Raw genomic sequence first — 27,980 nt, 5'->3', positions numbered from 1 at the left:
TTGCACCATCTGCCACTGAGACCTCTGGCACTTTTCAGCTCCATTTGCGCATGAGGAAGAGTTTCCTTTTAAGGTTGTCTGTCCTATCAACAATTTAATGATGTTAAAATGCTACATGGAACATCTCAAAATGTTTCTGTGAGGTGCTGAGGCACAGTCTGCGAATTTTTAACCGGTGCAACAACAAAAACTCCCAAAGATTCAAGAATCTTGGGTGATCTGCAGAGCTGTCTCACAAAACACAAGAAATGAATGAATAGCACGTGAAAAAGGAACTGCATGCTCATATAACCGGAACTCCAGAGGCGACAGAAACGACATCGTGTCACAAACGAACAAAGCTATGGATGCATGCGACGGGCTCAGAGGCGGGGTTACCTGGTAGTAAGCGTGGCTTTGCGAATAGAGGGAGGAGAAAGGAGGGGCCGGGACTTCATTCATCCTCTCTCCCTCTGGGTGAGGCCACGCCTCGTCATCAAAGGGAACCTCAGGAGATTCTACCTACGATGTACAGACACAGCTCAGCATGGTGCAACACACACACACACACACACAGAGTGGGACACGAATATGTAAGATGCACTGCAGTCTGATTAGTGCACAGATGGCAGCCTGACTGTAACACAGTTATCTCTAATATAATTATTTCTAGTGGTGAGCATTTTTTACAAAGCAAAGGGAGACAATGCAGCTGTGTGAGACTAAACACACAGTATGTCCACAGCTCTTAGCAAATATTCAGATAATAATATATTGACCAGTACTGCCTTCCAAAGGCAGAAAGCAGTAACTGCAGAAGCAGTGAGAAAAAAGGGTTTGAAGTTTTAAGGCTACTTACCAAAGTGTGTAACAGCCTATATCCCTGTGGATTGGTTTGGAAGTTACACTAAAATGTTTTGGGGTGTTTTATTGCACATTATTTCTATGGCATAATACTTTTCATATAGTAAAACAAAAAAAAAAGTCAGATTCTGGTTTTAACTAAATGTTGACCATATGTGTTGTTACTGCATTTTGGCTTTGTGGGACAGAGCAGATGAAGAGAAAAAATATATATGCATGGATTATTTATGTGATGTATTGAGGAGTAACACAAATGTGCACTTAAGATAAATTACTGAGAGCAATAAGGAGAAAGTGTGTGTGTGTGTGTGTGTGTGAGAGAGAGAGAGAGAGAGAGAGAGAGAGAGAGAGAGAGAGAGAGAGAGAAGGGAACATGTACATGGGGAGAACAAGGTGGCAGGTCCATCTGTCATACAGAAGCAAAGCCAGATCCAGCACCTGCGGTCACACACATTCACATAAACACACACACACACACACACACACACACACACACACACACACACACATTTGGGAAGGAGGAGCTCTCAAAATAACTTGGATACCCAAATACACCAGCAGCAACACACACATTCACCACATACACCTCATCACAGATTTTATATAGTTAGACAGGTGATGAGCTTCTGAAATGGATCTGTTTGCAAAGAGTTATGATGATGATGATGATGATGATGATGATGATTATGATGATATAGATGGCATCCAACAAGGACTACAGCCTAAAACTCTTCAGCTGTGTTTCCACAGAGAGTGCACATTTACTGTACGAGGTTGCCGTCCGGTAAACAGAGATCACGGATATATACTAGAATTCCATCTATCAATAACTGGATGACTGCCTATGTAATGTTGTAATTGCACATCAAGAAGAACACCCATATGAGCCTTCTAAGGCCCCCCCAGTGATTTCAAATCTTAAGGGAAGAAGGGACAGTGATATCCAACCACAAGGTGGAGCTACGCACCAACAATTCCGTCACCGCGGTGACAAAGTGAACTGCTTCAGTCATGTCCGAGGCTTTTTCCAGCAGACAAACTTTGAACTTGTGGTGACTGACAACTGAGTCAGCGCAGAGACAAACGAATGGCAGTGTATAATGACTTGGAACTGACACACCACTAATGCACACACTCCTCAGCTCTGACTGCCTGCAGCACGCTGAAGGCTGTCGTAACTTACCCAATACACACACACACACACACACACACACACACACACACACACACACACTACTGACAACGTAACAGTTGATTTAATGAAAGAATACACCAACTGATGATCACTCATGCCAGAATTTAGAAAGGATGACATGTCAGTGGGGGATGATACAAAAAAAAAGGAAACAGAAAATGACGTAAAAGAGACAAGAAGACAAATATGGAAAACAAGAGGAATTCAAAGAAGCATTTTAAATCTTATTTAAGTGTCTGTCAGCTGTTTTAAAAACCGCTGTTAAGCCTCCTGTGGCATATGGCTTGAAAAAAACGGAGGTTTTGCATGAGAGAATGACGGAGAATCCAGAGAATAACCACTGGGGTAATGGCCCTTTGATCACCTTCTTCACTAACGTGCAATTCAACGTGGTAGTAAGCAATTTGATATTCTTGTGTTATCTTAATGGAATAGGGGCCTGCTTTTGTTAGATCCCACATATATTGTAAAAGACCGCAATTGTGATTTTCCAGACACCAATAAAACCTACAATTCAAAAAGAATTATATATAAAAGAGAGCGTCAACAAAAGATAACATACACATTATGGAGCATAATGAAGTGCGTGTCTTTGTGTGTGTGCATGTGTGGGAATACGTGAGAGAGTGTGTGTGTGTGTGTGCGTGTGTGAGGTCGGAGCTGTGCGAGCACAGTGATGTAAGCATTAATCTGCAGACAGATACAGCCCAATCAACCAAAATAAAAAGATTACCAGGCTACGCTGTGCGATTATGAGTGTGTGTGTGTGTGTGTGTGTGTGTGTGTGAGAGAGAGAGAGATAGAAGGGGTAAAGAAAGAGACACAAAGAGAGAAGGAGCCAGACAGACACAGACCGAGTGCAAAGCAGAGATAGTAATGGGCCTCATTACTAAGAAATGGGACAAGCATTCGACTGGATCCCTGCATGCACAGTTCCACAAAGGTATTCTCCTGGTACAATGAATAGGCTCAGTGCATGGAAGGAAATTTAGGCCAGTATCCTTGACTCCTAAGTAGTTTCAAAAAAAGACCTAACTAATTCTGCAGCCATACTGAAACAGGTCCCTCTACCTCCGACTGCATTTGAACTTAAGAAGGGGGGCGATCTCTGCCACCTTGACCAGCGCCGTGCAAAGCCAACAGCTTCAAAAGTGGAAGTTGATGGCGTGACATTAGACCCGATGAATTCTGCATAAATTTCACATCACTGCTGTTGACTAAAACGCTTTTATCTCGAGCATGCCATCTTTCCGGGGACTATGACGAACAGGCTTAATTTAAGCTTTACTGCGTGATCATTTTGCAGTGGTGCGCTGTTTCAAAAGCCCGAAGAGCGGCATAGTCCTTCAATTGTCTGTGATCGAATAGTAAACAAAAAGAGTAGCCCCGCAATAAAAACTGCCTCCTAGAAATTGCGATTATAGACTGCTAATTTGCAACGGCAAATACATTTTTGAAGGTAATGCTGCCCAAATTATATTTTATTATCAACACAATAAACATTGTTAATGAACATATCGGCCAAATTGCAAACTATTCATACTGAAAGCATCAGTAAAATGTTGTGTAAAGTGTTCAGCGTATTTGTGCTTGTAGCAAGTGAAGCATGATATTTTCAAAGCAGACTTTTTCGTGGTCTTGTTCAGGCACTGGCAGCACTAAATTAAGGTTGGGGAAAGATTGTGGTCTTGGTTAAATATAGTCATAGTCAACACGAGAAATGGCGTGTTTACTTTATTGATATTTAAGCGAAACCCTTAATATTTCCCTTACCTTAACCAAAGGGCTTTTGTTGTCTAAACCCAACCACGCATGGGTTGGGTTTGGAACATACTCTCACTCCCAAACTGATTTACGGAGATAAACACTAGACATACACAAGTATGCTTCTGGTGCTGCTAAAAGGCTGTTTACAATATTAATATTTTGTAAACACAGCAGGAAAACTGGGCTGTCTGTTTCAATTATGATACGTTGACACCCAACCTGAAAGTCCTCAATTATGTATGAGTATACCTAAAAATGTATGAGCTCAAAAATGGTTCATTGGGCCCTTGAGACAAAACATAAAAACCCCCAAAAGGTTACATAGAACAGCAGTAATATCCCCACATATACAGCATTTACCACCAGAGTTATTTTGACATATGGATTGACAGACAGACGGGTAATCTCTTGGGCAAACATGATGTGAGAGTGAGCCCTAAGCCGTGTGTGTGTTTCTAAAACAGACAGGTAGACAGTATTGGTTAGCAGAAGTGAGGGGGAACAGATTGACAATGTCAGTATACCGTGCAGGCCACCTGTGTGTGTGCAAGTGTGTGGGTGTTGTTCGGCATACTGGTCTAGAGCCAAAGCCGCAGAGGCAGACATCCGGTTACCTGAGCGGGCGTGATGTGTGTGTGAGTGACGTATCCGTGAACGTGTTGGATCTGAGACAGCTGCCGCTCCGCCACCTGGACCAGCTCCGCTCCCCGCAGGTCACCGCGGCGACCGAGAGATCCGTCCCTCCCCAGCGACCGTTCCCTTTCTCTCTCCATGGTCCCCGCGCCCCCTCCCTCTCTCCTCCAGGTCCCCCCCTCTCTCTCCTCCCTGCCCTCCCTCCCCAGGGTCCCTCCGTCTCTTAGCTCTCTGGCTACTCCCATTGGGTGCTGATGGCAGGGGTGTTGGTGGAGCTTTGGGGCGCCTGGTGACGCCCCTTCCTCTTCTTGATACCGATACTTCTAGAGATGAGAAAATAGGAGGAGGAGGAGGAGGAGGAAGGAAGACCAAGGAAAGAAAACAGAGTGACAGAGGAAATGCCAAAGAGAAAGAGGACAGAGATTGGGAAGATGAGGTATAGGAAGCAGGGGGGGGGGAAGACAGGAAAAGGAAGCGGTTAGTTCAGATGGAGAAAAGCTTTAGTCAAGCTGGAAAAGAGGAAAGGATTAGAGCAGAATTGTAACCAGCATAAAAGAGCATAGCAGAGTGTCTATGTGCATGTATTAGTGTGTGTGTGCACGCATGCATGTGTAATGAGATGTTTTTATAGTACAGTTTTTGTGTGCAAGCACATGGGGCAGTCCAGGTGTACGCCCAGCATGGTAGTAATTGTTTCCTGAGCTTCCTGTATTGTACATATGTGAACGCACAAACACGCACACACACACACACACACACACACACACACACACACTTGACTCGAAACAGAAGTTTTTAGGCAAAAAGAGACGCAAAACTGAATGAGGACAGTGAGCGGGAGACAAGCCAGCCCCGGGGGGTATCACTGTTTCTTTCTCTCCTCCTCATCTCTCTATACCTCCATCATGCCTCTTTCCCTTCCGCATCTCCGCCTCGCACTACAGTAAGTCTCACTATTTCCTCTCCCTCGTCTCAATCCCCACACAAGCATTTGATGTTTTTTTTTTTTGTTTTTTTTTCTGCTTTACTGGACAGAGTACAGTGGAGCGAGTCATTGAAGCTGAGGGGGGAGGGCCGACGGGTCTTGAGCTAGCTTTGAATGTGTGACATTGTGGTTACATGGTGTGCAACTTAGCCAGCTGAGCAGCTGAGAGAGGACGGCCCCCTGTGCGCACTGAACGCACGGGGACACTCGCTCCTTCAAGGAAGTGCACTGATGCACCTCATCATTTTAATCCAGGTAAAATCCTTTAATCCCTCATTAACTTTTTTTCCCTTTTAAATGTATTCCAATCAGAAGAGGAGCTACTGATAAAGAGAAGCACATGAGTTCGAGGAGGATTTTTAAAGCTCCGAGACAAATGGGATGGTGATTCTCTGATCATATCTGCACCAAGATAACAGTGTAATTTCAGCTAAGACACGCGGCTAATATAATACGGTCACAAAACAACCCATCCAAGTAGAATCTAGTCACTCGTTTAGTATATTTCACGTATTGGACTCACAACTTGACTTTAACCCAAGGTTAACTGGACACTTTTTGTAAAAGTCCATTTTAAGGATTTGCAGCATTCGCATGTTAAGACCATTTGGCTGCTAACTGCCATGTCGGCCTCACTCTACCACAGCTGAACACTTGTATGGAGAGTTACAGTTGAGAGGCTGTGATGTCAAAACAAGTGCTGTGGAAATTCTTAGCAATGTCAAAGTGAAAGGAAATGGCACACATAGGTGTCGTTTTGACAAGCTCGTCACCACTTTCTCCATTTTTTATTTTTGTCATATACTGATCATGTGAATCAAGGAGAAGTCTCTGATGTCATATTACTTTATAATTGAATACTTCTGCCATAAATAAAAGATGCACATGAAGGAGAGGGAAGAGTCTGAAGAGACACTGAAGAAATGTACAGCTTAATGTAAGGAAATGCGTCTTTTTACACACATTTTACGCGTTAGTACAGTGGGATTTATGGGCTTTTGGAAGGCTGGGAAGGGTGAGACGTTATATAATGGTCTGAGAATTCAATGAGCAAGGCTAAACTAAGACCGCTATCCCACAAATACAGCCTGTAGCCGAAGAGAAAAGATAGATTCACCTCCCCTACAGAGAGCCAGACAGTCACACAGTCAGTCCCATTAATATGACATTTGACCTTTTGGCTTTCTATCTCTCTAGGTAGCCAACAGAAAGCCAGAGCTGACTTCCCCGAGTGTGTGAGCAAATGCTTTTTAAATCAGCCTGAACTCACAATCTCACTATGGGGGGGGGGGGTGAAAAGCTGGTTAACCATTTAGTTTAGGGTTCAGATAAGGGTCAGGGTTACCGTAATGAAGTGTGCCTGTGTGATTCATCATACAGCTCCCCCTGTGTCTCTAAATCCGTAACTACACAGCCCACAGTCTTAATTAAACTTCTTTCCCAAGAGAGAATTTAGACGTTTGGTTCTCAGAGTGCTTAAGAAACCGCTGGTTATTGGTATTTCTCTTGTCATGACTTATTTAGTAACACACTTGAAGTGTCCTTGATTCAAAAGACTGCACCAGTTGATTCAAGATGTGTGATCAATCCACGACGTTTCCCAACTCGTGCTCTGACTGTGAACTCTTAGTGACAGCGAGCTCAGTGGCTTATCAGAGGGGGACCAGCGAAACATTAAAGCACCATCGCTACATTTGACCCTACGCTGCAGCTGACTGTCATCTTGGACAGCAGCAAAATGCAAAAATCCATTCTGGAGATGTGTTTCGGGGCAGGGAGTGGGCGGTCGCTTTGCACTGGAGAGCACTTCTGTGCAGAACAGGATCGGCTAATTCCTGCAAATTCAAATAGACGGGGCAACAGTATGTGTGCTCTTCCCCCTGCTTGCTGCATACTTTAACCTCATTTAGACTTATTGGAAGTAAACACGCCTCTGACAAAAATGAACTGATCTGAACCCGCCTCGTGACCTTCAGCACTTTACATTTCCTCTACGCCTCTCGATCTGATCTTTTCATTCACTGTCGACTCGCTAATTAGCCAGAAATGCCTCAAAATAGTCTTCAAAGCGGCAGTTGAACAGCCAGGCACTAAGACCCTGAAGAGACCTTGGCTCACACTGTTGTCACAACACTGCTGCTGCTGCCCTCTGCACTCACACGCATGCACACACACACACACACACACAAAGTCAGCCATAATCCTATATTTGGCGTTTGATTTTCACATGGCACAAGAACACCTCTGAATGAATTAATGCATGAATGGACAGAGACACCAAATATGTCTGTTTCTACATCACAGTGTTTGTGTGTGTGTGTGTGTGTGTGTGCGCGTTTCTGCTTGCTCGACTGGCAAGAGCCGAGCGTTCCTAATCAGGACTGTGCCTGCAGAAAGCCTGCTGAACATTAAAACACACACACACACACAGGAACACACACGTGCACACTGTTGCTGTCATGTGTTAGTGTGTCAGCCAGTCTTGCGTAGCCAGAGAAACGTGACTAGATTGGGAGCAGATTCAGCATCCTAGTACATGTCTATGTGTTAGTTTGTATCTGTGTGTGTGTGTGTGTGTGTGTCAGAGTAAAGCCAGGCCTTAGTCACGCTTGGTGAGATATGAAAGAGCAGGGGATCCTCTGCCGTAAGGGACTTCTCTCACACACACACACGTGCCTTCATCTCTCTCCCTCTCTCTCTTTCTCTGCATCTTTTCATTCTTTCTGTCTCCCACATCACGCTCTCTCTCATGCTTTATTGGCATGAAGTAGAAAAAGTACTCAGTGCCAAAGCAAGAACCTCAGAGAACAGCTGATGACCAGATTAATTTAGCAACAATGACAACGTGACAGTCGCAAATACAAATGATTTAATAATATCAAGTCAGCCGAACGCTAAATCATATCAGCTGTATGTGCATTATCGCCACATATCCTTTCCCACCCACAGTATGATTAAAATCTTCTGAACTACAATCTATTATTCAGAAATTCTGTTTCCCTCTAACCAAATATCCAGTGCATGTTTTGATTCCTTAATTCTTTTTTTGTTCCATCACACCAGTCTCTCAGCACATGCCCAATACTATATGGTGGTGTAATATAATGGAACGGTGCAGAGTTGCTAGAGAAGGAGCAGTTTTTAGAAAGCTAAAATTCAGACTTTTTAAAAAAAAACTTGACCAGTGGAATTAAAACCTAAGATCAACAAAAAGCTGGAAATGTTCTTTAAATTTCTAAAACTTACAACTGGAAGTATAAACAGAAAAAAAAACAGCACAGCAAAAAAAACAGGAAATGAATCATTCAGAAGCAAATGTGGTGAAAACAAGTACCATAACATGGCATGGCAAGTCATTTTAAATTGAAAGTTTATCACAAAATATCTCAATTAAATCTGGAACGTGTGATCTGACGGTTTAAATGTGTTTAAGGAAGAGCAGAAAAGTTTAAACCTCGAAGGAAGAGGAACCCAAGGCTTCAGTCAGTAAAAATACGCAGACCTGAGCAGGAGCAGAGGAACATATTCATCTATTTTGAATGTGTTGAAATTTCTGACCTAGTTAAGGTGTGTTTGATTTGTCTTGTCAGGCACTTAAAACAGCCTCAGCAATGGATATTCCATTCTGGAAACTGCATTTCCTGCAACATAGCATAGTGTGCCAGTATTTAGCAGCTGTTGCCCTGGTACCCCAGAATCAACATTATTATACCATGTAACGTTAGATGGACTCCTCATGTATATGTAATGCCGTTACTGCATAACGACATGCTGCTAACTCCAGTCTGCCACATTTGTAAACACTATTATGTACACTGATGAACAGCATGTCCACACTTCACTGCTGGCTGTGCATAACACACAAGGTACAGTAAGGTTCAGCAGTAAGTAACCCCCCCCCCCCCAACTGGCCAATTTGCGTGGAAGATCGGTAAATATATATACAAAATGTGATGTTCAGCAAATCCAGCAAACTGTTACCGAACACTGAGCGGTTTTCCCTGTTTCAGCAGACAGTTACAAATGTTGAATACAGTTCAAATATCCTCAGTTACATAAACTTAACACTGAGGATTACTGAAAAGTCCGTCACCCCGCGCAAGACAGCGACAGTGAGTGTTTCTCTTTTGCCATGCCATTAGAGCTATTCACTTCAGTGAAATGGTTACTTTAATTGTGTTCATTTAGTTGTGCCAATGCAAAGGCAACACTTCCTTGTTCGCAAGATTAGTGATTGACTGAGAACTCCCGCTTTGACAAAAGTGGGTCATTTTTCTGCACTACTGTGGATTCGTTTTCAATATTCCAAAGCAAGATGTGGACAAAACGATGCATCCAGAAGAGAACTAGGGCGACAAACAAGGTGCAAGTGAGCCAAGCTAAGTATTGCCTCGATCCAGACATTCCTGGTACGTGGAAATACGAGCATGTTCCCTTACAACACACACAAGCCGAGTCTGCGAACGGATGATGATAGCTGACCAACACACACACATATCTCAAAACTCCCATCTACAGAGCAACTTCTTAATATCCCCAGGACACACTCACTCGTTGCCCTCGCCAGCTATGCTATGCGGAGGGCAAAACCGGGTGTCACACTCTCGTGTTGACTCTTTCTCTCTCTCTTTCTATAGCTCCAGCCTAGCAGTTGTCTCTCGGCCCGACTCTATCTAACAGGCTGTCATGGTGAGGTGATCTAATAGGACAGAAGTGAAGTCCATACAGTTTATAATGGCCTAACTGCTGAACTGCGCAACGGCAACATGCACACATACACAGATACAGACAGTCCAAAGGTCCTACTGTATCTCCTTATATTACAGTACTGTGCATCTCTCTCTGTCTCACCCTCTTTCAATTCAAATCAGTGAGATGTATATGTATCAAAATAAATGTATTGCCCTTTTCTCTCACCCAGTTGCACAAGCTCATGTCCAGTTTTCACTGCGCTATTTGGTTAAGTTTATAGACCCATTTAAGAAGCCATTTTTGGGTTAGCTGTGTGTTTAATGGCTATCCAAAGATGCAGCACAGTGTACCAACAGTTCCTCCACATCAAAGGCACAGTTCCTTAAGCACTTGAGTGGAACTTGAATATTTCATGTGTTGATTTTCCACTCAACAGTTTCACAGTACTTTGCAGGATGATGATCGCATATTTCAGCCTAAGCTCATTCACTTAGCAAGGCCTGATGTTTTGTTATTAGCGAGCATACTCGTGAGGGATATGGTGATATTAATTTAATAATGGATCAGGGGGGGCCAAAGACCTGTCAAGAGGCCACAGTTTTCACATTAACAATGGGATGGCTGTGGATTTAAGGCCGCTTCAACTGCTAGAATATGGATTTACTAGGGAGACAGATGTGCAGAGGAATCTTATTTCTAACCAAACAAACACATGGGTTAGAGACACATAACATGACCCATCCATCTATTTTCTACCTGCGGAACCAAAGGGGTTGTCACAGAACTACAGCACATACAATGCAGAGCTTCCAGTTGACCTAAACTTTCATGTCCTTTGACTATGCAAAGAATAGCAGAGCACCAATGTAAACACAGGAAGAACATGCAAACTCCCCAAGCCCCAACTGGCTGACAAGTTTGAGTCCAAGATCTTCTTTGCAACAGTGCTACTCTATCCACAGCACTAACACGAATGCACATGGAGATACAATATATATCTATATATATATATATATATATAGATAGAAAGAAAACAGACAGAAATTATTACAGACAGAAAACTGGTAGGTAAATGGAAATTACCTTTTCCTGGAACTTATCATTTGATCTTTCTGATTTAAATAATAATTTTAACATTCGACTGCATCTTATTTCGGCTTAGAGTTCGTTGAAAGCAGCTTGTGTTTGGACACATTTAACATAATACTGAGATATTTGGCTTCTCTATGTGACAGTAAACAATGGAGGCTGTGGAAAGTGTTTCCTTAACTTTGGGAATATCTAACAGAAACAATGCAATACGGAGGCTACCAATCCTCACCACCAAATAGAACAGAAACAGTTTATGACTACTTTTCATCGCTTTGTGATATTTTAACAGGCTAAATTGATAATCAATCACTGAAATAACTGACAGATTAGTCTATAATGAAACAAATCATTAGTTGTAGCCCAAAACCAAGCACCAAACATAATGTATTCAAAAGACCAACATTTACCAAGGACATCAAAATTAATTCAATAAGTGTATGAAGGTATTTATACCTAACATTAAGTTACATTCTCTCTGTAATTTAATTCCACGCGTGGCATATTCGCCAAACAGTTAACTAACTTTTGGTGGTGAATTCAAATGAATGAGGATGCATCAGATACCATAGCTGCAGCAACGGGGCTTACGATGAAGATGCGGGCGATAAACTGGCTGTGGAGTTTGTAGCATGAAACCAGACAGCAGAGCACAAACCTGCTTTTCTTTCTCCCTGTCTCTCGACCTCTCTAACAAAACACACACACACACACACACACACACACAGCTGGGACCTCTCTCTCTCTCTCTCTCTCTCTCTCTCCTGCCGGCTACCAACTCTCACCTTAGTTTACCTCAACCCAGAGTCCCTTGACAAGCCTAGTCATTACCTCTTTCCTTCTGTCTCTCTCAGCACATTTTGCCTTGTTCGGTGTCTCCCTCTTACTGTCCATTACTTTACCTCTGCCCCCTGCACGTCTCTCTCTCTCTCTCTCACTCACACACACACACACACACACACACACACACACAAACACACAAAGCTCTCTACCTACCTTGCATCCAAACATCAGAGATATGGTGTTGTTGGTGCATGCTACTTTGCAGTGGCACAACATGTGGCTAACGTTAGCTAGCTGGTCCCGCGCTGGGGGGGCATATCCTGGTCTTCATGCACACATTTCACACTCACACACATCCACACACTCACACACACACTCACACACACACATGCACATGCATGTGTTCTATCAACCGCGCTCCATCCCGTCCCACAATCCCCCCACTCTGCCGGCCCCCACCGCCCCCCAGCACCACCACCCCCCCACCCCCCCACCGCCTGGCTACGGTCCTCAGCTGTGGCAGGCCGGCGTCCTCTCTCTCTCACTCTTCATCGCTCTCATCTTCATCATCATCTTCATCTGTGTAATCCTCATAGCTGGTCAGGATGCAGGGAGCAACATGGTCACTGTCCGTCAGTGTGTGTGTCGGAATGTGTTAGCACATGTGTTTGTGTTTGTGTGCTCAGTGTGTTGTTGTTGTCGTCAGCATTTGTGGGTCAGTCTGTGTGTGTGTGTGTGTGTGTGTGTGTGCATGAATGACTGGATGTGTGTGTGCATGTAGGTGTGTGCATGTGTGAGTGTCAGTGTGGATGTGGTCTCTCTTGTCCTCCTCTGCAGCAGCAGTCCCAGTCCTCTGTCTCCTCTCTCACTATCTGTGTGAGTGTGTGCCTCTCTCGTTCATCGCTCCCCTTTTCTCTCTCTCTCTCTCTTGCTTTCTTTCTCTCTGTCTGTGTCTCTCTCTCCCTCCCTGGCTTGCTCACTCTCCCTCGCTTCGCTCCACTGCCTCTCTTGGCCCGCCTCTCAACAGCAAGATCAATGAGAGACAGAAAGAAAGAAGGAGAAAGAGAAGGAGAGACCTGCACCCAGAGGTGGAGGGAGGATTAAAATGTGTCGTCTCTCTAGTGTCCCCCTATCTCTCTCTCTCTCTCTCTCTCTCTCTCTCTCTCTCTCTCTCTACCTGCTGCAGTGATGCTCAGCTTTGTATAGTCATACAACAGTAAACACACACACAGAGAGAGTGTGGGGGGGAGGGGGTTAAGGGTTCAGTATTATACGGGCTACTGAAGATTGAACTGACCAAATATAACATTGGTGAGAGAGAGAGAGAGAGAGAGAGAGAGAGAGAGAGAGAGAGAGAGAGAGAGAGGGGTAGAGAGACATAAAGAGTGAGGCAGAGACAATGTTGTTACATCACCAAGAGTCAAAAGCCATTATCTCCCAAAACACACACACACTCACACATTAGCGGGGTGGCTTGTTCAATTGACATTTGAACGCAGCGTTGTTATTGTGCTGGCGGCGGGACGACAACTTTGGCATTGAGCCATTTAAACAACAGGTGACCGGGACGCGTGATCAGAGAGGGGCAGAGACGCTGTAAAAAAAAACTCATCAACGTTCCCATTAAACCAGCACTGGGCAGCATAAAAATACCACAAAGGAGGGTGTCCCATGCACACTAACTGAGATGCCACAGTTTGCCAAAATATTGGTATAAGCAGCGGGGCCCTGTTGGTGGGGGCGTGTTGCTTCACACGGCGGTGACACGTGCATGATCCAGGAAGTCCAGTTTGAGTATGAAGGCTTATCAAGCACCAAAAACACTCTGTAATACTCTGAAACAGGACATTACAGGTCTGGAAAGTTAACATAGCAATTATTTAATCTTTTTGCCACAACGATCGCATGGTAAGCAGTACACACCGTTTACGTTACAAAGTCATCTGCCAACAAAGGCGTGCTTGCATGTATTTGATTGGCCACGGCAGCGCCTTCGTGGATGACTTTTGCTGGAGCCCTCGGTGTTGGCACCACTGCTGCATCGCCGGACTGGCCTGATTAAAATGAATGAGGGGGCTGCGTTTTTTTTCTTTTTAGTCAGGCTGAGCATGGCCTTAGGTGTAAGTTACTGGCAGGACATCATCTTTGTATCCAGTGTTATTAATGGTGAAATCGTGAACTGTGTACAAAACGGTCTTCTTTAACGGCAGCCAAAGACTTTATCCGGCTGAACTAACAAACGTGACTGAGCCTATTTAACACCTGATGACTGATTTCATTACAAAAAAAAGTTCTAGCATATATTAATATACAGCACATAACACTAGGCTACTGTTTCCAGCGGTATTTACTGTAAATATTACAGTAAATACAATTTACACACTGCTACGATAGCTTTATTAAACTCAAAGATGACTGCCAAACTATACATTTGACAAAGAAATCCCGAGTCACTAACTTTAGCACCTAGATGGTCACAGATAATCACATATTGGGCTCTTACTTACATATCTGGCCAAACATTTAACACATTGTGACGACAACAGAGAGTGAATTTAACTTGGGGGGAATTCGTTTACATGCTATCTATGTGAACTTCACAATGTCAACTGTCATTGACTGTCAACTGATTTCTACAAAAATAAATGTTAGCTGTACAACGCGAAATTGGGGCATTGTTTCTTGAGTTAGGTGCTCACTGTTTTATCTGCGATCTGGGGCTTGAGAGGAGCGGAGAGGATGTACAGTATGGGAGATAAAGGGCAGAAGAAGTCAAACAAGTCAAAGCGCACTCTTCAGCCGGGGCTCTTGATGCTGACGGCTGGGCCATCTGGACCATCGCGCACACAGACACACGGACCCAAACACACACAGTAGTCTCCCTGTGGTTGTCTCGGTCTTCTCACCTCGACTGGAAAACAAACAACGCAGCATGAGAGAGAAGACGACACAGAGGGGGAAACGATGTGCGAGAAAGCAGAGGGAGAGGCGAGGGGAACAAGCAAACAGAGGGTGGTTTTAAGGTCACTGACGGGTTGCGGGGGGGTAGGCAGGGAAAAATACTGAAAGATGGAATGGAAAAGTGGGGGGGCAGGGGAGAGAAAAGCTGATACTATACAGAGGTCTCTGAAGTCATTTCATAAGTCTACTGATAAAGCAATCAATCCACAACCCAAGACTATGCCTCGAGTTACATTTAAAGCTGGTAATCAGTAATGAGAAATTATTTTTAGAAGGCTTTCCAACTGTACGGAGATAAAAGATGCACAGATTACAAGCCTGAAGGAGCCAATTAAGTCTAGAAGTTGATGCAGGTAGACAAGTCATATAAATAATGCAATGACATGAAATAGCATTCTGGGCACAGCAGGGACTTCTTCAAAAACCTTCTTATGCATAAACTTACACATGTAAGCACATCCTGAATATCACGCTTCAAACCTTGAGGCCGACTACCCTAATAAACACTAACTGTGGGCCTAAGAGTTTTTTTTCCCCAGGAGGGTTTAGGAGGGTAAATGTCAGAGCTCTCATAAAATGTATACAGGTTCAAGGGATGCCTGACAATATAAAAAGGGGCATATTATTAAGAAAATGATCTTTTCTGACATGTTTTGGTTCTGGGATTTTATACAGGAACCTCTAATTGGATTCTTCCAGAATAAATCTAGGAGTTATTTTTATGTTTTCCAAGAGTCAGCTTTGGGTCAACTGCCCGTCCAAACGTCTTGGCTTGTGTGATAAGCTAGCTGTCCTGAGACCGGCTATATGAGTCCTCTGTGTTTGGCAAAGAACAGATGGCGATCCTGCACATGTAAACACACACACACACACACACACAGACACAAATACATTCATACATCTGGGATAGCCACAGGCGTTCTGGCTCATATGGCTAATAAAACATAATGTGAGTGTAAAGATAAAATGTGACACCACACACCAAATGACTGAAAGATGCAGAGTGAAATGTTATAAGAAAGAAAAAGACGACGGGAAAGAAAGGAAGGAAGAATAAAGAAATAAAGGAATGAATGAGATAGAAGCGGAGGAGAGAGAGAGAGAGAGAGACACATACACACACACACACACACAGAGAGAGAGAGAGAGAGACAGAGGATGCTACATCATGAGCCTAGCAGGCATGCACTACATGTTAACATTAGTAGGTCAGCCAGCACAGAAATAACTACGCTGTGTGTATTTGTATGTGGTAACCTCATACACTCACTACTCGCCAATCGGGGCGGATTCTCCGTTCTACCCAGTGACCAATCACAAATGACTCCATACATCAACATTTCAAGTATGGCCACGTGGTCAGATTTCCCCAGCTGTGCGTTCAGTTTCCGCATGAGTGAATCTTTCCTCCATGTAAATATCTTCCTCACTCTCTCTGAAATGCCGTGTGCAAGGACACACTGACTCCCGCTGAAACCTCGCGGCTACGAATATCAGCTGTGCAGAAGAAAAGTTAGAGGGTCCTCCCATTAATGGACTGTCATGTATTGAATACTTCATGGTAATTAACTTCAAGAGACAAATAGCAAAAGTGGAGTGTCAAGTCTCTCCAGAACATCAATTTGAACACCCAACATGCTGGTGTGTTTGTCATACATACAGCGCCACTATGTGGCAAAACACAGACACAGCAGCACCTGGACAATATGCATTTTATCTCAATCATATCTACCATAAAGTTGTATTTTTTCTTTAAAGTTTTTTGCTGGCATTAAGAGAGAAAATGTAAGGATACGTAGGGGATTATAGTATCTTATTAAGTTCTTCTAGAGGGTCTATATGAGCTGTAGTAACATATATGTGCATACAAATGCTGCATAAAACAGCAGTAATACATTGGAGTCTCTACAAAACTCGTTTTTGTTAAAAAAAAAAAGAAGAAAAAAAGTATTACTTGATTATTTTACAAAAAATAACCAGAGTCTGGCCGTGAAAACGGGTCACTTAAGGACAAAATGATCTTAAGCTTTTCCACTGTTAATCTAACAAATCATCAATTACTACGGCAACTGTTGCGTTTATACTGCTGGCAGCACTACAGAGCAGTACAAGGTAAAAGGGAAAAGGTCAACGTTTTTAATCTTTTTGGCTCACAGCACACATCTAGAATTGTCCCGATCTACTCTCTAAACTATCCTGACAGGCAAGGGTCATGGGGTCACAGAGCACTGCTGATTCTAAGCTGTTTAATTTCCCCCTCTTAAAAATCAATGTTACCAAAGTGACCTGAAATGAACTCAGTTGACTGCTTGTCGTTTGTGTGTGTGTGTGTGTGTGTGTGTGTGTGTGTGTGTGTATACTGTAATTTGGTATCTCTGTATAAATGTGTGTGTGTGTGTATGTGTGTGTGTAGGTCCACAGAGATTAGTCGTCTGCTTAATGGGATTAGCTGCTCTGGCTGTATTTAGGCATGACATGGGCGGAACAATTTAATGTTAACTTGCCAGCCTGTTAACCAGGACAATAGATTGCTGAAAAGGCAAATGCTGCAAAGTCACCAGGACCAACAAACAAGTGACTGAAAAAGAGGAGGCCACGAAGCTAACCGATCTCCTGTTCCTGTTAAAAACACCGAAACACATCTGCTGACAGCAGTTCTTGTTTTTGTTTTTTTGTTTTTGAACGACAGCCTTCATCACAAACTGCCACTACTACTACTACTACTACTCTTGTTCATGGGGCTCATCGGCCCCACCGAGGTGATTTATTTTTCAGAGACAAGCACTGGCAAGTCCTAGGCATCCACAGTTGACGCTGGTGACCAGCCAAATTGGGCTGATGGTGGCTGAGGTCTAAGACCTGATAGCCAAATGTGAGCTGGCTCTTGCCTGTGCATGGCTTCCGGATTTGGCTTGGTTTCAGGGATGTGGACTTGGATGGAATTAGGTTGAAAAACAGTTAGCCAGTTTAAGTGACTATGTTTGACTACGTGTCCCCTTTGCCACAAAGTGATGCTAAACTGTAAAAGCGTTAGACATCATAGCCGTTATATTCAATTATTGTACCAACCATTGATATCGGACTGTGTGATTAGATCCATTTTATAATTTTGGAAATAATGAGCAAGGAGAACACAAAAGAAGATAGTCAGGCGTTGTAACTTACCACAGTAGGTAAGTAGGTACCTTTTTCATGGAAAGGACCCTCAAAAAAATGCAGCAAGCCACACATATTACTATCATTTGTATGCTAAGTTGTTATGATTTTGTCTAGACCTAATCTTATTATAGTTATGTTGTCTCCAGGCCTGCATCAAAGTAATGCATTTAACTACTGCTAACTCACTGTGACGACCGGCGTCTCACCCTACCTTCAAGGGTCAGGGCCGTAAAAAAAAAAAAAAAGTTGCTACAACTTGGGTTTCCAGACACATTATACAATCTTCTGTGGAGATATCTGAAACATTTTCGCTGAAACGTTTTCAAATTAATTCACCCATGACCTGGAGGTTATTAAATCTACCTATCTGCAAGGAATTGACCAAACAAACGAAGAAAAGCAAAGCAGTGGGGTTAAAGTGTCCTAGTTAAACTGGCTCTCTCGTCCCTTTGTTAAACATAGGGACATGTTTTCCTTTGTGGTCAATGTCAGTGTGAATGAGTAAAGTTAGTGGAGTTTAGTGTTCAACTGTGGTTAGCCTGTGAAGTTCAGAAGAGAAGTAGCTGGGTAACCAGGGCAGGGACTGGGGCATTTAGCGGGCAGCTATCATTAATGTTTAAGGCATAACCTCTGGCCCTGGACTAATTCCTCTTAATTACCTGGCTCCTCTTGGTTGTCAGCCTACCCCCTTGATTCCGAGCACCTCTGAACCAAGAAAAGAATCAGGGACTGGATCACAGTCTTTCAGAAGGATGTGACACATTTCTTGTTCCAAGATGATTTTGGAGGCGCCTGTAATGCTGATATGTGTGGGTGCCAACCTGTACTTTGCCTAAGACGGGCTTTGATTGAAACAGGTTGATGCTGGCTAAGTACCAGTGATGGAAGACTCAGCACCAATAAAATAATAAAATGTAAAAATACACCATTGCACACCAAGTCAAAGTCCTGCATTTAAAATTCTAAGTAAATAAGTATTGTAGATACTTATTTATATATATATAAATATAGATATAATATATAAAGTAAAAGTACTCGTTTTGCAGAGAACCAGCCCCCCCACTGATGCATCAATAGTGTAAGTAGCATTTTACTGTTGTAGCAGATTGAGGCGGAGCTCGTTTCAACTACTTTATATACAGTCAGCTAGTTTAGTCCAGTGGTTACCAACCTAGGGGTTGGGCCCCTCCAAGGGGTCACAAGATAAATCTTGGGAGTCGTCAGATGATTCATGGGAGAGGAAAAGACGGAAAAACACTCTGAATCTTTTAGATTTTGCTGTTATATATATTAGATTGGATGATTTGACCATTTTTAGTCTGAAACTGTTATTTAAATATAACCGTCTGAGAAGTTTAGGGGGGAAATGTCTCTTTGGTGGAACTGCTGCTAACAAATCATAGACATTTGAAATGTGGCAAGGAGACACTGAGGTAAAATGCTTGGAAATCACTGTTTCCACCACACACTGAAACCACAATACTATTTTAGAAGATGATCGTGTTTTTAAAATTTTAATCTGAAGGGTAAATACTAAAGCTGTCAAACAAATACGCTGGAGTAAAAGTTACAATATTCCCCACTGAAATGTGGTGGAGTAGATGGAAATACTACTACTACTAAGTACTTCACAATTGTACTTAAGCATGGGACTTGAGTAAATGTACTTAGTTAAATTCCACCACTGCAAAATTCTGAGAAAGAAAAAAACAGGACGTTTTTTTGCACAGTGTTTTTATGTTTCGTTCGTGGTGGTGTATTTACGCAAGGCTCACAGATCATGTGCCTTACATGTGTACACAGTATGTAAACACACACACCTTTGTTTGATTGTAAACAAGCTTCAAAACCGACCCAAATTGTGAATGCAAAAACACAGAGCTAACAGAAAATGCACCAAACTATGCACTATGACTTTCCATACACCACACATTAATACACAATAGTAGTGGTCTGCTGGTCATTCATTACTGACATTGAGTTGACCTCAGTTGGCCTTGCTACTCTCTACCATAACTACAAGACACTCTTCTGTGTGAACCACACCTAAGAACAGCAGGTGAGTCAGAGAATGAGTTTAAGTAAGTGAAGATACATTACATTGTTTGAGGATGCAGAGTTGCGACGGTCCATCTTTACATGTGTCCCTCGTGCTGGCCCAGTGGGTGTCAGCCCTACTACAGGCAGGGCTCTCCAAAGACCTACAGACTTAGTCCAGTTCTTCACAACAGGTGTGGATCTAACAGAGCTGAGATGGACGTTTAACCTTTCGCAGAGGGTGTCATGAAGTGAGCTAACCTGTGATGGCAGTCCTACATTACTGTGATAGTCCTACTGCAAATACATAGCTCTGGGCTCAATGGCCCCGGAGCTGCTGGGGAAGTTTTCTCCCTCCTCTCCTCTCCCCTCATGCCTTCTGCGTTGATTAATTTGCCGTGATCCCTCCTCACAGTTACACCACAGTGCCAGCTGGACAGTTGCACAGACGCACGGATAGGTGGAACGCTGTGACATGGAGTTTTCCGGCAAAATCCCGTAAAATAACCCAGAAAGGGTAGGTGTGCGAGGAACCCGTGCTCATGGACTCGCTCTCATACTTGATCTCTCCCCTTCCTCCGGTCTTTGTGTGTCTCTCTCTCATTTTTTTTTCCCCCCTCTCTTTTCTCCTCTTTGTCCATCCTAAAATAGCTCCACCTCTGTAAAGACTATTAGCAGCCTAAGGTAAGCCTCTTAGGAGAGACTCTTGCTCTCATGGAGCATGGGAGGCCGGTGACACTCAGTAAGACCAAACAACAATCGCACAGTGCTAAAACCAGACAGAGAAGAGAATATCAATAGAAAGTAAAATCCACATACTTTGTTTGGCAACAATCTCCACAAGCATAGATGCTACTGAATATATATTTGAAGGATTTTATTACATACATCCATGAGTACTATAATGTAAGATTTAACCTTCATATTTATGTCATGATTATAGGTGCTTGCAACCTGCTAGATTGGCCTGCACTTCCTGGTATCTATATGTGTGCGCAGTGGAAACTCATTGAATTTCGTATAACGTTCTTGTTAAGGTAACCAAATGCGTCTCTGATCAACCCAGGGGATATCTTAGAAGATTAGATGTCCCGTTAACTAGTGCATTTAGGTATTTCTTATGCACTTCACAGAATGCACATAGTGAAAGAGTCAAAGGGGGTCAGGGTGGGCGATGGGAAGAAGAAATGAATCAAGCAGGATGAGAGAGGATGAAACATCCTCCAACAGTAATCTAGCAGTCTCAGGGCTCAGGAAACACCCTCTGTTTTCTAATCCATTATCTTAATGAGATAAACGAGATTAACCAAATGAAGTGAGATGGAATCCTGCACTCTGTTTGCATATCTGCCAACAGACTGCAGACTTGTGCGTGTGACGTGTGTGACGTGTGTGTATGACGTGTGTGTGTGTGTGCGTGTGTGTGTCTCCCTCCTCTCGCACTTCGCCAGATCCCTTCGACTTAAAAGACCGCACAGTTTCTTTCTAAGGCTTTGTTGTATTGTAATCGGGCCTTTTGGGTAGAATTTACAGCTTTGCAATAGTCACTCATGCTAATGAGAGTTTGATTCCCTGTCCAGTCTCAAACTCACAATCCCCGTGTTTGCCAGCATGACAGAAGGTCTTGCTCCTAATAGCTAATAAGCGAGCTCATGAACTCGCTGCAGGACAGTATTTCTTACTAAGCTGGCAGGGCGACCCAGTGGCCAAAAGTGCTTGTCCATCAAGTTGATAATGTGGCGCAAACACCTAAGTAGAGTTCAAGACAAGTCCACGAATAAGCGCAATCAAGACTGAGAGTCAAAGTTTGAATGAAGGCCAGACCGCCAAAAACTGAGCCGTGTCCCAAGACCAAGCTTAAACTAGGATTTAACCACGCATTGGATGTCTTAACTATGTATGATACAACCACAAGAATCTCAGGGCAAAGTGCTACTTTTTGAACATGCAGGATCAGGATCAGGTGGTGTGGTCTAGTCTAGTCTAAAACTTTGCAGCCTGGAAGAACAATGTGAGATGTAGCGGCAAGTCTAACAACTGATGAGAATTTACAGCAAAGATCTGCAGTATAATTCTCTCTCACACACACATTATTAGTTCCTTTAGTTGGTTTTGTTCTTACTTCAACAAAGAAAAAGTGTTTGTAAGGTCGTCAAACAGTCTCTGAAACCCACCTCCCCTCATGCCTTTCTGATGTCAGAATTGTGTGTGGGGGCTGCATCCAACAGTTTCTGTAACTTTCACTCACCTTCTAATGACGGCAACTTTATCAGTTAAATCCTCCATCCACATATTGTCCATACCAACTTATCCTGTGCAGGGTCGCGGGGAGCTGGAGCTCATCCCAGCCCTCGTTGGTTCTGCTGCTTTTAAATGGGCCATGCATTTCTGAGCATGCACATGCGTGCGTGATGTATGTGTTTAACGCTGCCAGCCTTGTTTTTAGCCAAGTGTTAAAAACGCTCCCCTGCCTTGAGACCAGTCAGCCGGTCAGTCAACCAGTGAGTCGGCCAGCTATCCACACAGCCAGCCAGCCAGTCAGATAGCTGGTCTTTTGAAGTGTGCGTCCTATCAACCCAGTTTCCTGTCTCTCCGGGTGTCACATGTTGTCAGACCGTCAGCTCGGCATTCCCATTAGAGTCGCTTCACTAGAGCACAACCTGTTCCTGTAAGATACCGCCTTATAGCCTGTTCATTCACAAAGTGCAGCATCTGTGCAGTAAGCGACTTAAGTCACCAATCTGATATGGCTAATTGTGAGCAGGTGCACGTAGTTTGCCATCATTTACTGAGCCCGTGCTTTATTGTGAAATGTTTCATTTGTATTTGTTCTGCGGAATCCCCCAAGGGACTGCAGGGTCTCACTTTTCCATTAAAAAAGCATGCTACCATGGCGACAGTTTATAATCAGAAAGATCACATGAGGAAATCTGGCACATCCAAAGCTTAGCACACCATTCACACACCATTTCCACATAAAAATGAAAGAGGCGGTTGTTATGGATTAATGAACGGATGATGGACTCTGATCACGACACCCTGATCATTTAGTTACCAGAAAACGTGACCCGAGGCCGTACGTCCACACTTGTCTCACCCTGTTGCCCTGATTTGTTTGTCTCTAATCTGCGCTCCTCCTGCGTCTCACCTTGGTAGTGAGGATACAGATGCAGTCCATCCTCACCAGTCCGACCGGCAAACTTTCACCGAAACATCTTCCAGCCGCAACTTTCCCGTTCCACCACTCAGCCGCTTGTTGCTGCCGGTGACATCCTTCTGCCGTCTGCCCGTCTCTGTCTCCTCCTTTTCATCCTCTTCTTTCATCCCTCAATCTCTCTCTCCTCCCTTTCCACCTCTCCACCTGTCCTTTCATCAGAGCAGCCAGCGATGGGCTTCTCCGCTAAAATAGAGGCCGACTCGGAAACATGGCAGCTGTCCCGGTGCACCTCCACCCGCCCTCTTGTTTTCCAGCTGCTGTCTTCGTTCTATGGCAGCTGGTAGCCACATTTTGACCTCAAAAAGTGCATGGCTCAGAATATATATATCCGCACACGAGGAGCAGGACACACTCGGCACACACACACACACACAAAAAAAAAAAAACAGAAAGGCAAACATGCAGAGACAGGCGCAGAAACGCATACACATGGATGCACAGGCAAACACTCACACAGACAGACGTGCATACACAGACATAAGCACACACACAAATACATACACACACACACACACACACACACCACTCTCTGCTGCTTTATCAGGTCAGTCTCTGTTTGGCAGAAGTAGGGGGTTAGACTAAGTGAACAGTAACAGCGGCATAGCAATGGATGCTCTACTTTCAACTTTGACGGCGGATATTGGCGAAGTTAAAGCTCCATGTGCACCCTGAAGCTTCACACAGAGATTTCACTCACTCAGGGTACTGGTCTTTTTCGAGATACACAACATCATCACAATTGCCGCTGGATTTGGAACCTTACAATATACTGTACTACACATACTATACAAGACCAGCGGAGCAGCGAGAGATGGGAAAGTTGGGCTGGAAATGTCTCACACCCGAATCGTTTGCATAAAACAAACACACACATACACACGTTTTTACATCCGTTTCTGTTCCTGTCCTGCTCTACTTCTGTCCGGCCCCACCCTCCACTGGCTCTGCACTCATTGTTGGTTCTCTCCTGGTGCTCACTGCTGCCAACAGAAAGCTGCCCGTCTGTCTGCACATTATTATTGGGTCTCAGTTTCATCGACAGCCATTTAATACTAGCAATCTCTTTCACTACACAATTCAGGATTAATAGATAATGAGCAATTACCTTGCGAGGCAGCTGGATTCATGCGAGATCACGCGAGAATCCGTCTTGCCAGGGCTCAAGATATGCGCTTGTGGCCGAACCACAGTGGTTCGGCCCCATCAGCGCCCTATGAGGAACTATATGCAGCTAGAGTGCTTTAGGACAGCGAGCAGCGACTGTTGGCTCCTACAGAGGTTAGCATAGACGCTACTGTAGCATCAGTTATATCAGAACTGGAGAGTATTTCTTCATTGAAAGAGGAGCAAAAGAACATCACTGAAAGCTTTTCTCGTCACATGGTTTGTTGATCTGGTTGGTTGAAGTTAGCCCCTTGATAGACAGTGATAGACAGATGGTTCATCCAATCCCCTGAGGCTAGTCTTTTTTGAAAGTGCCTGCCTTTTCCAAACAGTTTAATGGTTAAGGTTAAATGAGCAATGACAATGCGAAAAATGTGTTTGATTTCATTCAAACTTTGGTCTCTTAACACTTGGCAAAAATGTCTTTTTTGTCTGGTTAAAATTGATAACTCAATATTGTGCATTTCGAGAGAGAAGACAACTAAATGAACCCCCCAGTTTCCAGTTGTTGTTGGATTCATTAATTCATGAGGAACTCCTAAGCAGCACATGAATGTACCCTGTTAGCACCAACCCCAACACGATACAAGCAGTATTTCGCTGGGGGGACAAATGTCGCCTGATGCACATACAGCACTGTGCTGACAAACAACTTAAGCACAACAATATCAGCATGATCAGCAGCAGATTGAAACGGCGTAAACGGTGCAAGCCATGTGGCCAAACTGCCCAAACCACACAGATCCATTCAATTCAAGATCAACAAGACTAAACGAGTTGCATGCGCCCATCCCTGAGCTCGTTCCGCTGACTCTACTGGACAGTAAAATGTTAGTGAAGTGAATTGATTCCCCCTGTCAGATCATGTCATGCAATGTAAGCCAATGTTCAAACAGCCATCCTTCATAAACGCTCTGTCCATCTAACCCTGCTCTCTGCAGCCACCAGCAGACTTTCAATTTTCTGGTTCAAGAGGAGACATGTTGTCACTAGTATGTTTGACCTATATCTAAACTATTCCCATGTAGGAGAAGTGATACGCTAGACATGAAGCAGCCACACAATTGAAATGAAAACATCACGTTCTGTATTGGTGTATTAAGTTACAATTTTCAGTCGTAGCTCCATGGGTGTACTCCTAATTTCTTCATAAGCCGGACCCATAAATGAGAAACTGGGCACAAGCAGGGGGCAGAAAATGTGGTGCAACACAGTAAAAGGAAACCCTTCGGAACTAAAATGTCATTATCAAGAAAATCTAGCCAGCGACAAGACAAGCTCTCCTATGTACAAGGAGATAATAGAGACCATATTTCCATTAAATAGTAGTTTCTCTAAGACTCAGGAGAGAAAATCTAACCTCATATTACCCACCTTCAGACAGGAGGCAATATGTATTATACTCTGCTATTAACTGTGGAGAGATTTCCTGCAGGTTTCCTCAGGCACTGATACAAAACAACCACAGATGTCTTACCTTGTTGGGGGTCAGTGGGAGCGTCGCTGGCCTGGGGCTGGCTGGACCGTGGCTAAGGCTAGTGGAGGTGACTTTTGCTGGCCCAGGGCTGGTTGGACTAGGAACAGAGATCAAGGAGAGAGGGTGTCTGGAGGTGAACTCAACTCTGTACCACTACACCAGACATACACACACATTTTCATCATACAAAGCATGGCATTTAATGCATAAATAGTTTCCCATTAAAAATAATAATTAGAGACATTTGCATATTCTTTTCATTTCTATCACTGACTGAACAAGAGTTGTGAATTAATCCATATCCAGAGTGTTAGTCTATTAGCTTTACTGCCTTAAACACCAGGGATTACGTAAATCTTTCTTAAAGTGGGTTTTGTGTTTCGTTAATTAGTTAGTTAGCATAGTTCGTAGCCCACTGTTTTTCCCTCCACATCTTTATTCAATGTATCAACAAACAAGAAGTGATAGTTGTTGTTTTTTTCTTTTGTCCACATCTTTGCCCATTGCTTTAGTGTTTGAGTCTATAAAATGTCAGTAAAGTCTGGTTTGCTAATGTACCCTACTACCAATCAAAATGTATGCTCATTTGTTGGTCATACCTCAGATGAGGCCCTGTAGTCAAAGACCCTGGAGGAACTGTGGGGCTGCTGAAGGTAAATTTTCCCTGGTTGGGGCTTGTTGGACTCGTGCTGGGAGCGACTTTGCCTATGCCTGGGTACTTGTTGGCCGCAAGAGCTGTAGAGATAATGGTAACATCCGTGACTCTGTTGAGACCTGGGCTGGTGCTAGGAGTGGTGCTGGTAGAGGTAAGTCTGTCTGGACTGGTTGGAGCCACGAGGCCTTGGATGGTGCTGGAGACGAGGGCTGAGACAGTCACCAGGTTGAGGTCTGGAGAGACAGAGCAGCTCTGAGGATTGGCCGAGGTGGTGGAACTTTCTGAAGAAACATCAGAATTGGCGGCAGTAAGACGTGGCTTTGTTCCATTCAGTGATACTCGAGGAGGTTTTTTGATGGAGCCAGTGGGGGTTTCTACACCATTCACTGGGACTCCAGGGGATGTGGCAGCAGAGGGAGAAGAGGGATTAGGAGTCTCCGATGCCAATGATTTGGAGGCTCCAGGCTGGACAGGAGGGAGAGGAGCACGGTACTTGACCTTGGCTGACTGTGACTGGGGTGTAATGGACTGTGTTGTTGGGGAAGATGGATTCGTTGTGGGTGTCGGTGGGGTTGGAGGAGCACGGGACTTGATTGACTTGGGTTTGGGGGCCAGGGGTTTTGGCTCGGACGATCCTACAGAAGCTTGGGGGCTCAGGGGACCAGGGGGAGGCTGTGGCTGAGCTGCGAGCTCTGCTAGCAGGTTTCTGTCGGCAGGGAGAATCTTTGTCAGAGAACTCTTGCTGTCAGCAAGGATGGTCAACTCGTAGTACTCCTGAATGTCTGGAAGGAGAGTAGCAGAGATTAGAGCCATGATGAGTGACTGAAGGGTTTAGTGGATTAGTAAATGAGATTATGACACATTGAAGGGATGGATGAATGATTGAACGCGTGACTGTTAAAATGAGAGACTGAAAACAAAACAAGTGGAAACAATGAATGAATAATTGATAAAATATCAGCACACTGAGGTTGTCAAGTCAGAAATGCTTCTCCAAACTTAGTATTTGCTGCTTTTTTCTTTTATATCATTGTAAATGGAATATATTTGGGTTTTGGACAGTTCATCGAACCTAACAGGACATTTGAAAATGTCACTTTGGGCTGTGATGGCAGTTTCTCTACTACTACTCTACTACTTTTTGACATTTGATATTGACATTGACTGAACAATTATTTGATAAAGCATAACCGGATGCAGCCCTATAAAGCTGCTCCAACTACTGTATATTGTACATTGCATTCAGATGCAAGCAAATAACAAAATAGTCTAATTTCTTTTACTTCTGAGATTGCAAAGTACAGTGGTAGAGAAACCAAAGGA

The 27,980-nt window shown here is 43.8% G+C and overlaps 1 protein-coding gene across 2 annotated transcripts in view; it reads right to left on the bottom strand.

Moving 5' to 3' along the window:
- Nucleotides 1–27,980, bottom strand: part of LOC139287626 (discs large homolog 1-like protein) — a 97,543-nt gene that overhangs the window by 66,517 nt on the left and 3,046 nt on the right. Inside the window, exons 3-6 of one of the 2 annotated variants that reach the window (XM_070908765.1) lie at nt 26,602–27,439; nt 26,003–26,129; nt 4,420–4,761; nt 379–501 (exon numbers count right to left, since the gene is read on the bottom strand). In XM_070908765.1, the coding sequence (XP_070764866.1) occupies nt 379–501; nt 4,420–4,761; nt 26,003–26,129; nt 26,602–27,439 (1,430 nt within the window). The remainder of the gene's footprint in view (nt 1–378; nt 502–4,419; nt 4,762–26,002; nt 26,130–26,601; nt 27,440–27,980) is intronic. The other variant, XM_070908766.1, reaches the window with a different exon arrangement.

Source organism: Enoplosus armatus, chromosome 7, assembly GCF_043641665.1.
Source record: "Enoplosus armatus isolate fEnoArm2 chromosome 7, fEnoArm2.hap1, whole genome shotgun sequence".
NCBI lineage: Eukaryota > Metazoa > Chordata > Actinopteri > Centrarchiformes > Enoplosidae > Enoplosus > Enoplosus armatus.
Note: the sequence above shows the minus strand (reverse complement) of the source record. Positions and strands in the feature narration are given on the sequence as shown.